Source organism: Bufo gargarizans, chromosome 1, assembly GCF_014858855.1.
Source record: "Bufo gargarizans isolate SCDJY-AF-19 chromosome 1, ASM1485885v1, whole genome shotgun sequence".
Classification (NCBI taxonomy): Eukaryota; Metazoa; Chordata; class Amphibia; order Anura; family Bufonidae; genus Bufo; species Bufo gargarizans.
This window is the reverse complement of record NC_058080.1, coordinates 477958512-477976034: the sequence shown is the minus strand read 5'-3', so window position 1 is coordinate 477976034 and position 17523 is coordinate 477958512. Positions and strand designations below refer to the sequence as shown.

General features: G+C 43.4%; 1 protein-coding gene across 1 annotated transcript in view; it reads left to right on the top strand.

The window, feature by feature from the left end:
* Positions 1-17523, top strand: part of DAPK1 (death associated protein kinase 1) — a 155077-nt gene that overhangs the window by 127937 nt on the left and 9617 nt on the right. The window contains exons 18-22 of the mRNA XM_044273564.1: positions 671-769; positions 2232-2309; positions 8170-8392; positions 15708-15896; positions 16479-16676. Of these exons, the coding sequence (XP_044129499.1) occupies positions 671-769; positions 2232-2309; positions 8170-8392; positions 15708-15896; positions 16479-16676 (787 nt within the window). The remainder of the gene's footprint in view (positions 1-670; positions 770-2231; positions 2310-8169; positions 8393-15707; positions 15897-16478; positions 16677-17523) is intronic.

Here is a 17523-nt window from a genome sequence, read left to right as displayed (position 1 = left end):
AACCAATAGTCTCAACTGATCAGCTACTTTAAGGTGCCCGAGGCAAGTACTGTCTCACCTTCATTTAGTAAACACAGCTCCATAGTTTTAGTAGCGGCTATGCCTGGTACTACAGATGCTACTCATCCCATTCAAGTGATGAGCTGTAATACAGTACCTAGTGAACAACTAATAGAATGGTGTGCTCACAGGAGCAGTGGGACCCCTTCAAACAGCGATGGTGCTGAAAGTCAGACCCTCACCAGTCTAATTTTTATTGCCTATTCGAAGGGCAGGTCATCAGTTTTAGGATTCTGGTTAACCCTAGATTAGCCACATCCAATTTTAAAAGAGCCAATTCAAGTAATCAGTATGTATTAGGAAATTGCTGATGATGCCATTCTCCAGTCTGTGGTTTAATTTGGCTTCCAACAACCTTAAATAAAAAAAGCTCAAACACTATCTCCAATCCTGGTTTGGATGAAGATGAAGTAAATGATCTGTAACATAATAATAAATTATTGCTGATGATTCCGACCCTCGCTCATTCCTTTAGATGCTCCTGTGAATTGAACCTTGAAAGTATGTGAGATAAAACCAGAAAGACTAGAGGTCATGTCAGTGTTTTCTTTGTATCGGTGTATTGTGTAATGGTGAATGTTACTTTTTATATTGCTTTTATTTCTTACAGTATGGCCGTACCCCCTTACACCTTGCAGCAAACAATGGTATCCTTGAAGTGGTTCGGTATCTCTGCCTCTGTGGAGCCAATGTAGAAGCACTGACGATGGTAAGGAAATAATTTGTTTGCGTTTTAGATTGTAACATGAGCAATAAAGCTAGAATGTTAAGAGACTGAGGATAGACCTATTCTTTTTGTAACACTGCAAGAAAGCCGCTGTGAAATAGCTTGTCCATAGGGAGTGCCTTGAGTAGCTTGAAAATCACTTTCAGATCGCTGTAACCTAGTGATTAGCTGGAGCTATTTAATTGTTTAAAGGGGTTGTCCAGTTTCAGGAAAAAAACCTGACAATCCCTTGGATCCACCCAGGGATGGATCCCAGTGATGAACAGGTAAGTACTTGTCTGACAGTTCCCACGCTGCTACTGTGGCTCTTTTTACCTGGCTGCAGCAGTGATGTCACGTTGACAACACGGTTTGGTCACATGTTGTCAACTATTACTTATTTTATTCGTTTTCTCAACCAAGCACTGCAATAGGCTAAAGTAAAAAAAAAAAAAAAAAAAAAGATACTCGCCCATCTCGCCAGTGCCATCTTCCTGCTCCTTCAAACATCCCTTTAAGGAAGTGCGTGAGAGTAGAAAAGCAAGACTGTTTTACTCTAGAAACAGTGACAACTAAGTTCATGAGTTATGTGGGGTCTTGCAGCTCAGACCCATTTAAGTGAATCTAGTTAAAATACAATACCATAATTTGGTTATAGACACTGTTGCTCACAGAAACTAGCCATGTCCTTGTTGGCGATATAGGGGCCCTATGGCAGTGAATGCCCTAAATTAAAAAGAAATCCTTTACTGGCCTCTCTGCACGGCTCTATTCCCCCTCCTCCTGCTGTGTATACTAGGCTGCAGCAGTGATGGGTGGTTATGCAGGACGTGGCTGCTGCAGCCAGTCACTGTCCTCAGCGTATTCTACCTACACATCACCACTGCAGCTTTGTATACAAACAGTGGGAAGAAGACCTGAGCTGCAGCGCAGGAGAAAGAGGTGAGTATGATGTTTTTTATTTTAAGAGGTTTACTGACATGGGGGCCCTTTTTACGCAACTTGGATAACCCCTTTAAAGATATTGACGTCTAATATTTTAGAGGGGGGGGGGGGGGGGGTCTCTTGAGTTCTCCAAAAATGTTCCTACTAATGGAACATAATAGCCACATAAAGAAAGCAGCTCACTAATATTCATATGTTCCCTGCAATGCCTGTATTGTGATAGGTTGTGAGAGGTGTCGTGTAGTGAGCCGCCACCACAACTAAAGGGTGAGCTAGGACAACTTTTCTACTGGAGGACACAACTCCTATAGGCCCTGCCTCTTGGTAATTCCTAAACCTCAAAACAGAGGGGTTATAAGGAGGAGTATTCCCCAATTGACACATGCCGTCTTGTGACATACCGCAGTATAAATACTAGGATCCTTTAATGGCTCACAGAATGGAAAATACATAATTCAGCTATAATACTCTGCATCCATGGCTCTGCTTCCATATTTACATCTGTGCATTGTTTTAATAGGATGGCAAAACTGCAGAAGATCTGGGCAGGGCTGAACAGCATGAGCCTGTTGTCAATTTACTATCAAGGCTTCGAAAGGTAATCAAGTTTTGCTGTATCTTATAGCACATTTCCCTCCAGCACTAGGCTACGCAGAAGGAAGAATGAACTATATACTCGCAATACATCAACTTCAGTAATCCGCTCTGACACAGTTTCCACATAATTAAATTTTGAGCTATTGAGCCAATTACCTCTAATGTTATAGTGCAGAACAAAACCGCTGGCACTAACCACAAGCTCCTGCTGGCACCATCACTTCTCAGCATACCAGTGTATGCTCTGGAGTTGTATCATTATAGAGATAAGACACCCAGGAAACAGCATTGCTTTATTAAAGAAGATCTAACCCCGGCCACCAACCTCTAAGCTGCCCTTTGTCAACAGCTGTCAGTGTGTGAACCTGTTCTTTATTGCACAAGATCATTTTGGCTGTTCTACACTGTACATTAGATAGACCGGGTCCACGTACCAAGTTTGTAGCCTGATTTGGAGGGAAACGTAAAGGGATATTCTGACCATAGATATTTCTAGCGGATCTGTGTCGGCAATCCAAAGTGGTGGGAGAATGATGAAATTAGTAGGAACAGGGGCAATTACCAGGCCGTGATAGACCCAGTGGTAACTCGTATTGTCACTGAAAACTGGATTTTATTCTATCATACAGGCAATCCAACGTGGCTGGCAGCAGCCAAGAAGGGCAGGGAGAAGAGTGAGACGAGCATACACGCCGATCTCTCCATTATAGTCTAAGGGAGTTTAGGGCATCACCAAGCTGGTGCATTTGGCTGTTTGCATAAGGGCTCATGTACACAAATGTATTTTCTTTCCGCTTCCGTTCCGTTAGTTTTTTTTATGCGGACTTTATATGGAACCATTCACTTCAATGGGTCCGCAGAAACAACGTAAGGTCCTCCATGTGCATTCAATTTCCGTTCCGCAAAAAAGTAGTGCATGTCTTATTATTGTCCGCAAATCAGGGTCCAAGGCCCCATTCAAGTCAATGTCTCCTCAAAAAATACGGAACACATCCGTATTTCATCCATATTTTGCGGATCCATACTGTAGAAATGCTATGCCCAGTCCATATTGCTCATGTGTTTTGTGAATAATAAGTTACTGTTTTCGTTTCCAATCCGCAAAAAAAACGGATTGCATACGGAAACCATACGGATATGTTTTATGGAATAACGGAACAGAAGAGGACTTAAATTGGAGAAAAAAAGACCTCGGATACGGAACAACGGATCAGTGAAAAACAGACCGCAAAATAACAACGATCATGTGTATGAGCCCTAAGTCCCATAGGGATTTTCCAGATTCAGAATATTGATGGCTTCTCAGTAGCCCTGCCTTTCAGCTATGTGAAGGGGCTGCATTGCTTTTGTGAGTTTTGTGGCCTCTTCATAGTGTACATGCACGCCATCTATTCAGTAACATTGTGCATCTTCATCCCCTCAAGTGAACGGGGAGAGCCATGCTGCACCGCTGCCACTTAGTAAGGAGGCCACAGTGCTCTCACAGGCGCTGCCCTGCCATCTCTCTCCGTACCCACCCATTTATACGCCTCAGTAAAGGGTTAAAGTGCCTCTGCCTCACAATAGTGTCACTCTATTGGTAAAGAGGAGTCAGTGCTACTTCTTTGTGTTGATGGGATATTAGATTTTGGACAAATTGTGGCGATGAGATGCTTTTCTTTATATTGATGGGCTGTCCTCAGAATAGGCCATCAGTTTCTGACTGGCGGGGGTCCGACAACCTGCACCCCCACTTATCAGCTGTTCTGCAGTAACTCCGGCAGCCATTTTGTGTAGTGGACGTAGCTGGTTACCTCGTTGTTAGCAGCGCTGCAGTGTCTACTACACAATCGATGGAGCTGTGTAGTTCTGATGCTAGTGCAGAGTGTCGGACCCCCGCTGATCAGCTATTAAAGGCCTCTCCTCAGGAGAGGCCGTCGGTATATATGGACCATAAATCCCCTTTAATTGGAAGCCTTCTGAGGGGTTGCTGTTTGTAATATCAGATGCTTTAGACTTTCTGAAATGCGCTTTTCCCTGGAATTCCGCTGAATATGTATCTTGGCAGTATACGGTGTAAGTAATATCTGCCAATGTCTAGATAGTTCCATACTCACTCGAGAGCCCTACTTTGTCTGCTCAGCTTGTACGGAGGATTCTTCACATGTCATCAGTTCAACACTATACTACCGTGATTTCTCCTGCAGGAAATGTCTAGCTGCGCGGAGCCGATGTCAAGATATGCCTGTCCCATTTATCCTCCCAGCCCATATTTACGGCATAACACTAATAGGATTGAACAGCCTGTATTACTGTCGGGCATGTGATTAATGCTTTTCTCCACAGCACAGATGACATGAAGTAAACAGAAATAAATGTCACCAATACTAGCTTCAGTAGTATTCACTATTAGGGCTCATGCACACGACCGTATGGCTTTTCAGTGTTTTGCGGGCCATTTTTAACGGATCAGGTTTTTTTTTCAGTAGGGTTTCTGGTTCCGTTTTTCCGTATGGCATATACAGTAATTACATAGAAAAAATTGGGCTGGGCATAACATTTTTAATAGATAGTTCCGCAAAAACGGAACGGATACGAAAGACATATGGAGTACATTCCGTATGTGTTCCATTTTTTGGCTTTGGCGGACCCATTGACTTGAATGGAGCCACAGAACGTGATTTGCGGGCAATAATAGGACATGTTCTATCTTAGAATGGAAATACAGAAACGGAATGCACACAGACACTTTTTTTTGCTGACCCATTGAAATGAATGGTTCAGTATAAGTAACGCATACTGAGTGCAAAAAGTGTTTGTGTGATTGAGCCTTTAGAGCAGTGATGGCCAACCTATGGCACGGGTGCCAGAGGCGGCACTCAGAGCCCTCTCTGTGGGCACCTGCACCCTAGAAAAATCTATGGTGTACCAATACGCCTTAGACTTTTCCTGCCATTCTTCAGCGCAGGGCACACTATGAACAGTACAGGCCGCACACTGAATGTAGGCCGGCTATTATGGCTACATAATAAAGTACATGGACGATATACTATATCGGACTATAGTATTCAGGTTACATTGGCGTGTTGGCACTTTGCGATAAATAAGTGGGTTTTGGGCTGCAGTTTCGGCATGCGGTCTCTAAAAGGTTTGCCATCACTGCCTTAGAGAAATCCCAGTAATTCTTCACCTTTTTGCCATACTGTAGTCGAAATATATTTTTATTATAATTGTGTGCAATTTCTAATCCTGGTGTAATTTGAACTTGAGATATGCAGTGGTGTGATATGTAACAGACAACGGCGTTCTCTGTATAATATGGCCATTTAATGTCCTGACCCTCCCAAGGAGAAGAGCGAAGTGCTTTGCCAGTTCAGTACCATGCACAAGTCTGATGCTGGGATGACAGGTTGGATGAAATAGAACTAGTTTATCTGCCATATACAATTAGACGTGCGTTGTAGCTATAGACTTAATTATTAGCAATGGTTTTGCTGTAGCTTTATTGTAAGTAAATACAGCTAAATTACTATACAGCTTCTGCATTCACATCTCGTGGCGAAGACCACTGCGGTTTTATTGCTCGGTCAGGTGTCTTGAGTCGTAACATCAAGTTCAGTCAATGTGAACGTTAAAATGTCAGCTCTGATACATTGTGAATAGTACAGATTAGAGAGAAGGTATTTATTACCTGGTGTCTTCTGGGCAGTTTATTAGTCTCTCATCTGTTATTACAGTTGTGTATCAGACAATTTTATTAAAAGCCAAATAGCAATATATATGTATAGACTGGTGTGAAAACTAACCTCTTCAAATGCATAATGAACAATGAAGGGGTTTACCCACAGACCTTAGTGCAAAAATCTTATTGCCCACGAGCTTCTAATGTCGTAAATATGATTTTCACCTATTGTCAGTGGTGGATCTGATGTTATCCATCTATCTTGTTATATTTTATTGTAATCCTGCCTGTGATGATAATGAAATGACTGCTGACGAGTGATCTGTACGTATTATAAGGCTCAGTGACCAGTGCCAAAACTACAGGATTTGTAAAAACTAAATATAGTGTCATGGAAAACGGGTAAAAACTAATTACCACAAAAAATAAAATAAAAAATGTTTCACATAAAACAATAGCATCATGTTTGTGGGCAAACACCTTAAACGGGCAAGGTCATAGTTTAAAGGAACAGGTTTGATTGACGAGGTAAAAAGAAACACCCAGTTTATTCATTGACAGAGGAATAAGAGAGGAACGGGCAACCCAGGGTTGGTCATGTGGGTTATATTTGAGGTGTGCAAATGAATGTAAATTGTATTTTAAATTAGTGAGAACTAGTAAGGCTCCTTTCACACTAGCGTTCGCTGGTCCGCTCGTGAGCTCCGTTTGAAGGAGCTCACGAGCGGACCCGAACGCAGCCGTCCAGCCCTGATGCAGTCTGAATGGAGCGGATCCGCTCAGACTGCATCAGTCTGGCGGCGTTCAGCCTCCGCTCCGCTCGCCTCCGCACGGACAGGCGGACAGCTGAACGCTGCTTGCAGTGTTCGGGTGTCCGCCTGGCCGTGCGGAGGCGTGCGGATCCGTCCAGACTTACAATGTAAGGCTACTTTCACACTAGCGTTCGGGCGGATCCGTTCTGAACGGATCCGCTCATAATAATGCAGACGGAGGCTCCGTTCAGAACGGATCCGTCTGCATTATTTTTAGCATATAACAGCTAAGTGTGAAAATAGCCTCGTACGGATCCGTCCAGACTTTCAATGTAAAGTCAATGGGGGACGGATCCGCTTGAAGATTGAGCCACATTGTGGCATCTTCAAACGGATCCGTCCCCATCGACTTAGGCTCCTTTCACACTAGCGTTCGCTGGTCCGCTCGTGAGCTCCGTTTGAAGGAGCTCACGAGCGGACCCGAACGCAGCCGTCCAGCCCTGATGCAGTCTGAATGGAGCGGATCCGCTCAGACTGCATCAGTCTGGCGGCGTTCAGCCTCCGCTCCGCTCGCCTCCGCACGGACAGGCGGACAGCTGAACGCTGCTTGCAGCGTTCGGGTGTCCGCCTGGCCGTGCGGAGGCAAGCGGATCCGTCCAGACTTACAATGTAAGTCAATGGGAACGGATCCGTTTGAAGATGCCACAATGTGGCTCAATCTTCAAGCGGATCCGTCCCCCATTGACTTTACATTGAAAGTCTGGACGGATCCGTACGAGGCTATTTTCACACTTAGCTGTTATATGCTAAAAATAATGCGGACGGATCCGCTTGAAGATTGAGCCACATTGTGGCATCTTCAAACGGATCCGTTCCCATTGACTTACATTGTAAGTCTGGACGGATCCGCTTGCCTCCGCACGGCCAGGCGGACACCCGAACGCTGCAAGCAGCGTTCAGCTGTCCGCCTGTCCGTGCGGAGGCGAGCGGAGCGGAGGCTGAACGCCGCCAGACTGATGCAGTCTGAGCGGATCCGCTTCATTCAGACTGCATCAGGGCTGGACGGCTGCGTTCGGGTCCGCTCGTGAGCCCCTTCAAACGGAGCTCACGAGCGGACCAGCGAACGCTAGTGTGAAAGGAGCCTAAGTCGATGGGGACGGATCCGTTTGAAGATGCCACAATGTGGCTCAATCTTCAAGCGGATCCGTCCCCCATTGACTTTACATTGAAAGTCTGGACGGATCCGTACGAGGCTATTTTCACACTTAGCTGTTATATGCTAAAAATAATGCAGACGGATCCGTTCTGAACTGAGCCTCCGTCTGCATTATTATGAGCGGATCCGTTCAGAACGGATCCGCCCGAACGCTAGTGTGAAAGTAGCCTAAAATAGTACACAATGCTACGGGGTTAACCTAGTAATGACACATGCTTTGTATTCTCCTCAGGACACCTATCGGACTGTATTCATTCAGCAGTTAAGACCATGCCAAACCCTACAGCCCAGGATAAAGCTGAAATTATTTGGACACTTTGGATCTGGAAAGACTACACTGGTGGAGTCCTTGAAGTGTGGGCTCATTCGCAGCTTCTTTAGAAGACGCAGACCCCGGCTTTCATCTACTAATTCAGTGCGGTTCCCCCCCTCTCCAATGTCTTCCAAAACTTCAGGTAAGATGAAGCATTATAGATCTGGCTCTTGCGAGTAACTGTTTCCATAGGGGTTGGATAGCTGCTCACGGAGAAGTGGCACAAGTTTGTATTCTGCACTGCTGTGCAATAATAACAGTGCATGGTATAATGACTCCGACACTCAAGTCTAGCTAAGTAGAGCGCTCCGGTTACAAATGAAAATGTTTTCAGTGATTTTTTTTTTGATTTTTTTTTTTCCTCTTCGTAAAAGCATCTATTCTTCACCCTGAACACGCTGACATGAATAGAGACCACTTCAAGAGGAAGACTCCTTATGTTGAAATCCAAAATGACTATGATGAGTTAACTTGTTTTAATTATTCAGGGTCATTCACTCATTTATTGTGCTTTACACTGCGTTCATGAGGCATATATTAATGTAAGGGGATACAGCCCGGAGTGCCATTTCTTTTCCCATGGTTGTTATAGGCTTAAACAGGGGATCTTTGTTTGGCAGCCTCATTAAATACTGATCAGTGTGTGCATATAGAGAGGGTTAAGCTTGTGTCATAGAACACTTATACGGTAAGTACCATAACGGCCATCCCCATTTTCCAGAAACTACCAGATTTCTATTCATTATCATCTTGTTTGCATAGACAAGTGCACTGCTTCTGTGTCCTGCTTAACTGGCCAGTAAACCATTTTACGTATAAAGTGATGGCATATCAAGCTCTCACGGGCAGGGTCCTCTCCCCCCCCCCCCACATACCAATCTGTTACTAAGTTCATGCATGGAATTAATGGGACTTTCAAATAAATAATAATATCACCATAGTTTTCGGTGGTGGGGGTCAGAACTCTGGAACCATGGAATGAGTGGGGTAGCACTTCAGTTCACTGCACTGCAGGTGGCTGGGGCACAGTGTAGGAGCTACACCAGGCTCCTTGGTTCTCAGGATCCGTGAGAACGAGCAAATCTAATGGCCCATTCACACAACCGTATATATATCTTTCCGCATCTGCAGACCCATTCATTTCAATGGGACCGAAAAAGATCCGGACAGCACACTGAGTGCTCTCCGTATCTGCCCTTCTGTTTCATGGCCCTGCAAAAAAGATTGAACATGTCCTATTCTTGTCTGTTTTACCGACAAGAATAGGCATTTCTATCATAGGCAGGACCTTCCGATCCACAAAATGAGGAGCGCACGCAGCTGGTATCCGTGTTTTGCAGATCTTTAATTTTCGGTCCACAAAAACGCATATGGTCGTGGGAATGGGCCCTAATCCTAAAATGTTTCTCAGTTATATAAACCAGGGATGCGGCCCTCCAGCTGTTGCAAAACCACAACTCCCAGCATGCTCCAATAGCTGTAGGCTGTGCAGACATGTTGGGAATTATAGTTTTGCGACAGCTGGAGGGCCGCAAGTTGGGCATCCCTGATATAAACAGTAAAAAGGTTAAAACTGAAAGTATTCGCCTTTAAAAATTGATCAGGAAGGTGATGGTGAGAAAGCAAATACAGGTGGATGGTTTTCTGAATATCATTCCATGTATTCTACTTCCTGTCCTGGCTCCTTAAGGACGAGCTGTCACCTCTCCTGACATGTCTATTTAGTGACTACTTGCATTCCCCATGTAATAACAATTCCAGAACATCTATTCTTATGATACTACATTGTGCTATTCCTCTATTATTCCTTCTAGATGTTTATAAATGAATTGCAAGCAATTGTTTTCAATAAAGGTCCGTCTGGGTGTTACCACTTGGGGGGTGTCCCTGCACAGTCTGACACTATCCAGTCAGTGCTGCCAGTGTCAGACTGTGATGCTGAAATATGCAAATGTTATTGAAATAATTAAATCATAAAAAAAAACATGTAAAATTCAGCAGTAAATATCACGCATTGAGCAGTAAGGGCCAAAATGTACAGAACTAAGCTAATACACAGTCTATCAGACTGTGCAGAAATACATCCAAAATTGGTAGCACCCAGTTGAACCTTTATTGCAGACTGCTGACAATTAATTCATAACTTCTTTGTGAAATAGTAAAGGAATGGCACAGTATAGAGTCATAAGAATAGAGGCTCCAGAATAGTTTTTTTCATGGGAGATGCAAGTAGCTATATTATATTTATCTAGACCTATCAAGCCAACAATAGCGCTGTCATACTTTTATCCAAATTCTTCACCTACTATTATCACGAGGATTACCCCTCGGGTAACACCTTTCTCTCACAGTAGCAGTAAACTGACAATGGATTACCTATCTATAAACGAGGTCTTATCATTTGTGCTCAATGTTACTGAAGGTCAATATTATGTGTGTGCCTCTTTCTGATGTAAGTGTCCCTTTAAAATAAATCACTACTATGGGATAGGTAGACCCTATTTCAATCATCTTGGCTCAGTGATAGAAAACAGAGGGTGGTTATTAATGGTACACACTCAGATTGGGTCACTGTCACTAGTGGGGTACCACAGGGGCCACTATTGGGCCCTATTCTCTTCAATATATTTATTAATGATCTTGTAGAAGGCTTGTACAGTAAAATATCAATTTAATAACAAGCAATCAAATAATGTAATTTACTCCAAAATGATACCAATGAAAACTACAAGTCGTCTCGCAAAAATCAAGCGCTCACACAACTCCATAGAAAGAAAAATAAAAAAGTTATGGGTCTTCTTGAACAAAAGCAGTAAAACAGAAAAAAAAACTATATATATTTGGTATCGCTGTAATCGTACCGCTGTGACCAGAATTCTGGAGTGCAGGGCATGATAAATGTCTCCCTATGTGCTAATGTGATGACTGTGCTGTTTAAACGTAAAAAACTTCCCTGCTCCCGGATCCCCACTACTCCCATACCTACGTGTCCCATTAGGCCTCTTTCACGCGATTGAGTTTTCAGCGCAGGTGCAATGCGTGACATGAACGCATAGCACCCGCACTGAATCCTGACCCATTCATTTCAATGGGTCTGTGTACATTATTTTATTTTATTTTTTCACACATCAGTTCTGTGTTGCATGAAAAACATATACAGTGGATATAAAAAGTCTACACACCCCTGTTAAAATGTCAGGTTTCTGTGCTGTAAAAAAAATGGGAAAAAAACAAACACACAAAAACACGCAAAAAAACACACAAATATCGTGGCAAATATGGAGGAACTGCTCAAACCCCGAACACTGTAGCTTGTTTCACATTGGGGGAGCAGTCCCACCGCATGTGGACCGCAGCAGACGACTATCCCCAGCAAAAAATGCATACAATGGAGGATGTCGGCGCGGTCCACATGCACCACTAAGGCATCCATACACAACAAGGCATTGTGCGGATGAAAATACAATCGTATATCACAAAAACATTGCACCAAACGGATATACCACTGACCATACTGGCTAGTCATACAAGTAGATATTAAAAGCTGAGACTTTTGCCAATATATTCCTGTCAGGAAGATATCGGAGCCAATCATGCACCACGTCACGGTCCTCAGCATGGCAAGGGGTCCTACCACTAAGCTAACTATGGTGTGAACACGATCTGAAGGTGATGAAATCCAGCTCACAGCCAAGCTTCCACACAACCGCATAGCAGGACAGCTAGTGCAATGTGAACAAAGCCAGACTGTAAGCCACACCCATATCAGACCATGTGATGGAGGCTACCAGGTGCAAAGGAGAGTGTTTGAATGCCAGGTAAAGGCACATACACTACATATAAAACAAGACAAAAACACAGAAATATAGTGGCAAATCTGGGGGAGCTGCTCAACCCCTAACACTGTAGCGTGTTTCACATTGGGGGAGCAGTCCCACCGCATGTGGACCGCAGCAGACGACTATCCCCAGCAAAAAATGCATACAATGGAGGATGTCGGCGCGGTCCACATGCACCACTAAGGCATCCATACACAACAAGGCATTGTGCGGATGAAAATACAATCGTATATCACAAAAACATTGCACCAAACGGATATACCACTGACCATACTGGCTAGTCATACAAGTAGATATTAAAAGCTGAGACTTTTGCCAATATATTCCTGTCAGGAAGATATCGGAGCCAATCATGCACCACGTCACGGTCCTCAGCATGGCAAGGGTCCTACCACTAAGCTAACTATGGTGTGAACACGGTCTGAAGGTGATGAAATCCAGCTCACAGCCAAGCTTCCACACAACCGCCTAGCAGGACAACTAGTGCAATGTGAACAAAGCAAGACTGTAAGCCACACCCATATCAGACCGTGTGATGGAGGTTACCAGGTGCAAAAGTGCTTAAGTGCCAGGTAAAGGCACATTCACTGCATATGTTTTTTTGTTTTTTTTGTTTGATATGCAGTGTATGTGTACAGTCTTGCTTTGTTCACATTGCATTAGTTGTCCTGCTATGCGGTTGTGTGGAAGCTTGGCTGTGAGCTGGATTACATCACCTTCAGACCTTGTTCACACCATAGGTAGCTTAGTGGTATCCCTTGCCATGCTGAGGACCGTGACGTGGTGCATGATGGGCTCCGATATCTTCCTGACAGGAATATATTGGCAAAAGTCTCAGCTTTTAATATCTACTTGTATGACTAGCTAGTATAGTCAGTGGTATATCCGTTTGGTGCAATTTTTTCTGTAAAAAAATGAGACAAAGATAAATCATTTCAGAACTTTTTCTACCTTTTAATGTGACCTATAAACTGTACCACTCAATTGAAAAACAAACTGAAATCTTTTAGGTGGAGGGAAGAAAATAAAAACTAAAATAATGTGGTTGCATATAACTGGGGATGTAGCTTTGTTCAGAATTAAAGGGACTCTGTCACCACTTTCTAACCCCCCCTTTTAAAACTATTGTTCTCTCCATGCCGCCCTTGTGATTACAAAGGTGTTGTTATAACATAAATTCGCCGTCTCGTTTTGATAAAAATACCTTTTTATGTAACCTGTCAATCTCTTTGGATAAGGTGCCCAGGGCGTTTCTGAGGGTCTGAAGCTGCCGCCCGCCGCCGTTGGTGCCCAGCTCCTCCCCTGATCCTTTCAGCGCCGCCTGAATGTAAAGAAATCCGCCTGAAAGGATCAGGGGAGGAGCTGGGCACCAACGGCGGCGGCGGGCGGCAGCTTCAGACCCTCAGAAACGCCCTGGGCACCTTATCCAAAGAGATTGACAGGTTACATAAAAGGTATTTTTATCAAAACGAGACGGCGAATTTATGTTATAACAACACCTTTGTAATCACAAGGGCGGCATGGAGAGAACAATAATTTTAAAAGGGGGGGTTAGAAAGTGGTGACAGAGTCCCTTTAAGCAATCACATTCAAAATCATGTTAAATAGGAGTCAGCATACACCTGCCATCATTTAAAGTGCCTCTGATTAACCCCAAATAAAGTTCAGCTGCTCTAGTTGGTCTTTCCTGAAATTTTCTTAGTCGCATCCCACAGCAAAAGCCATGGTCCACAGAGAGCTTCTCATTGTTAAAAGGTATCAGTCAGGAGAAGGGTACAAAAGAATTTCCAAGGCATTAGATATACCATGGAACACAGTGAAGTCATCAAGTGGAGAAAATATGGCACAACAGTGACATTACCAAGAACTGGACGTCCCTCCAAAATTGATGAAAAAACTAGAAGAAAACTGGTCTAGGAGGCTACCAAGAGGCCTACAGCAACATTAAAGGAGCTGTAGGAATATCTGGCAAGTACTGGCTGTGTGGTACATGTGACAATAATCTCCCGTATTCTTCATATGTCTGGGCTATACGGTAGAGTGGCAAGACCAAAAAGCCTTTTTTTCGAAGAAAAACATCCAAGCCAGGCTACATTTTGCAAAAACACATCTGAAGTCTCCCAAAAGCATGTGGGAAAAGGTGTTATGGTCTGATGAAACCAAGGTTTAACTTTTTGGCCATAATTCCAAAAACAACACTGCACATCACCTAAAGAACACCATGCCCACAGTGAAGCATGGTGGTGGCAGCATCGTGCTTTGGGGCTGTTTTTCTTCAGCTGGAACTGGGGCCTTAGTTAAGCTAGATGGAATTATGAACAGTTCCAAATACCAGTCAATATTGGCACAAAACCTTCAGGCTTCTGCTAGAAAGCTGAACATGAACCTTCTCTTTCAGCTTGACAACAACCCAAAGCATACTTCCAAATCAACAAAGGAATGGCTTCACCAGAAGAAGATTAACGTTTTGGAATGGCCCAGCCAGTGCCCATACCTGAATCCGATTGGAAATCTGTGGGGTGATCTGAAGAGGGCTGTGCACAGGAGATGCCCTCGCAATCTGACAGATTTGGAGTGTTTTTGCAAAGAGTAGGCAAATCTTGCCAAGTCAAAATGCGTCATGCTGATACTCATACCCAAAAAGACTGAGTGCTGTAATAAAATCAAAAGGTGCTTCAACAAAGTATTAGTTTAAGGGTGTGCACACTTATGCAACCATATTATTTTATTTTTATATTTTTTTTCTTCCCTCTACCTAAAAGATTTCAGTTTGTTTTTCAATTGAGTTGTACAGTTTATAGGTCACATTAACGGTGAAAAAAAATTCTGAAATGATTTATTTTTTTACATCACAGAAACCTGACATTTTAACAGGGGTGTGTAGACTTTTTATATCCGCTGTATATTCTGCGTTTTACGCAGCCCTGGTCCCAAAGAAGTGAATGGGGCTTCAGTGAAAAACGCATTATATCCAGAAGAAAGTGCAGATACAATGTGTTTTTCACTGATGGTTGCTAAGAGATGTTGTTTGTGAACATTTAGTTTTTTATCACATGCGTTAAAAACGCATCAAAACGCATTGCACCCGCGTGGAAAAAAAACTGAACTGAATTTGCTTGCCGAATGGTGCGAGTTTCCCTTAACACATCCGGGGCCAATCCGTATCGTTCGTGTGAAAGGGGCATTACTCTCTGCTTCCTGGTCCAGGGATGATGTTACAACAGAGGGTTTTGTGGCCGCTGCAGCTAATCACTGGCTGTAGAGGTGACTTGCTATAGCTAGTGATTGGCTTTAGTGGTCAGATGACCTTGTATTGGAAAGTCATTGCTGGACCAGGAAGTAGAGAACAACGGTGGACCGGGCAGCATCTGAACAGGAGCGGTCAGGGAATGTATCGCTTTCCTATGTTTAAACATCACAGTCATCACATAGGAACATATTGTTTTTTTATAACTGAATACCCCTTTTAATATAAACTGAAAAATTGTGTCTAAAGGTGACATATACTTTAAATACATATCTGCCATTATGTATTTGCTTCAGACTGACAGCTAATGCCTGTGGCTATCTGTGTAGGCTTTTACACTATTTCTTACCTTGCACTTCTTGGCTGTTCAGTTTCAGTTAGCATCTGTGATTTATACCCTGGCTGTGAAAATGTCAGCGTAAGGAGCAGGAGTATGATGTTTGAACCGGGTCTCACCAAAGGAGTACTGGAAGTGTTTGTGTCACCATCCCATCACCCACACTGCTCTCTTGACGACCAGTCCACAAAAGCGATTGACATCCAGAATGCCAATCTGAATGGTATGTGTTATGTTCTTAGAATTATAGTTGTCTAATGTAGCGGTAAAGATATATTTTTAGTTACTGTATTTTTGGGACTAGAAGACGCACTTTTTTAGCAAGATTTCTTTTTTCTAAAAAGTGCCTGGGTCTTATAGACCACAGCGAGGGGTTGCTGAAGTGCGCCAGGGTTGCCTAGGCAACCATGACTTTCAGCACAGACAACTCGCTGTCTACAGAGCTCTGGCAGCAGGGTGAGGGGGTTGGCTGCTTTAACCACTCATATCTGTGGCGCCTGGGCAGCTAGAGAGATATGGTTCTGGTCTTGTTTGAAAGCTGAGATTCTAAGCTTTAAAACCAACAGAATCACAGCATTATCTCCACTACATTGAAAGATATAGCCGTCAGAAATTATAGGTGAAAGTGAAAGCAGGTTCAGCTGGTTGCTGGAAATCTGCAAGAGTTTGTTTTCCCTGTGGCTGCTCTGCTCCCTCTTCAAATTGTTTTTCTCAAAGAAATTGCACATATGTTTTATAGATAATAAATGGTTTCAACACAGCACGTTTGGTGTTTAGTACTTTTCTCTTACTGTTCCTTTTATAGGTGTTGGAGATTTCAGTGTCTGGGAATTTTCAGGAAACCCTACATATTACTGCAGCTATGACTATTTTGCTGCAAATGATCCCACATCCGTGCACTTGGTAGTCTTCAGCCTTGAAAAACCATATGAAATTCAACTAAATCAAGTCATATTCTGGCTCAATTTTCTGAAATCCCTTATGCCTGTTGAGGAGCCAATAGGTGAGTAATGAAGTAAAAACCAAGAAAAATCCAGCATATCATATTGTTCTTTGCCCAAATGATCCACCAACACTAAATTACCGTTGGATTCCAAGAAAAATCATGTGGTCAGATCTGACAGCTGCTTCCTTGGTTGTGTTGTAAATCCTTATCTTCATAATTGGCTCAGTCATCATCTGAGCCCAGCAGTTGTGCCCATGCACGTCACCAGCATAGGAGTGACGGTGATTTTCATGTGCATTCACATGCAGTGCTCATGTCCAGACTTGGAGAAACCTCTGGTCCCAGCCACTTAACACTTTAGACATCCAGATTAATGCAGTTTCGACAGTATACCATTACTCTTTCACAATATATTAAGAGCTCTGGTTTCGACTGAAGGCAATATCCAGGCTTAAATCAGGATACAGCATTTTCTGCTGCAGTGTGATCTTGCATGATATACATAATCTTGTAAGATTATGCTGTATCCCAATTTCAGCCCAGATATTGCCTTCAGTCAAACCAGAGGCACACATTGCTGCTGGTGACTAGAGTGGCCTGCTGCCTAGGCAGTGCTGAAGACTACATGTCAGAGGAGAACCTCCAGCAAGGTGAGTAGTGGAATCCCCTCTAGCCACAAGCATCTGTGTGGAAAACAGGTCACTCTGACGCTGCCCATGATGATTGGACACCGTCATAGCAGGGAACATAGCTCCACCTATAGAGAAGTGAAGTGGTTGTTACCTTCATGGCAACCCACACCATGTTTGCAAACAGGACACCACACATTTTGGAGGCTATATCTTGTGCATGGGGAGGCATAGGCAGAAAAAACAAAAACTATACTCAGAACCAGTGAGAATTA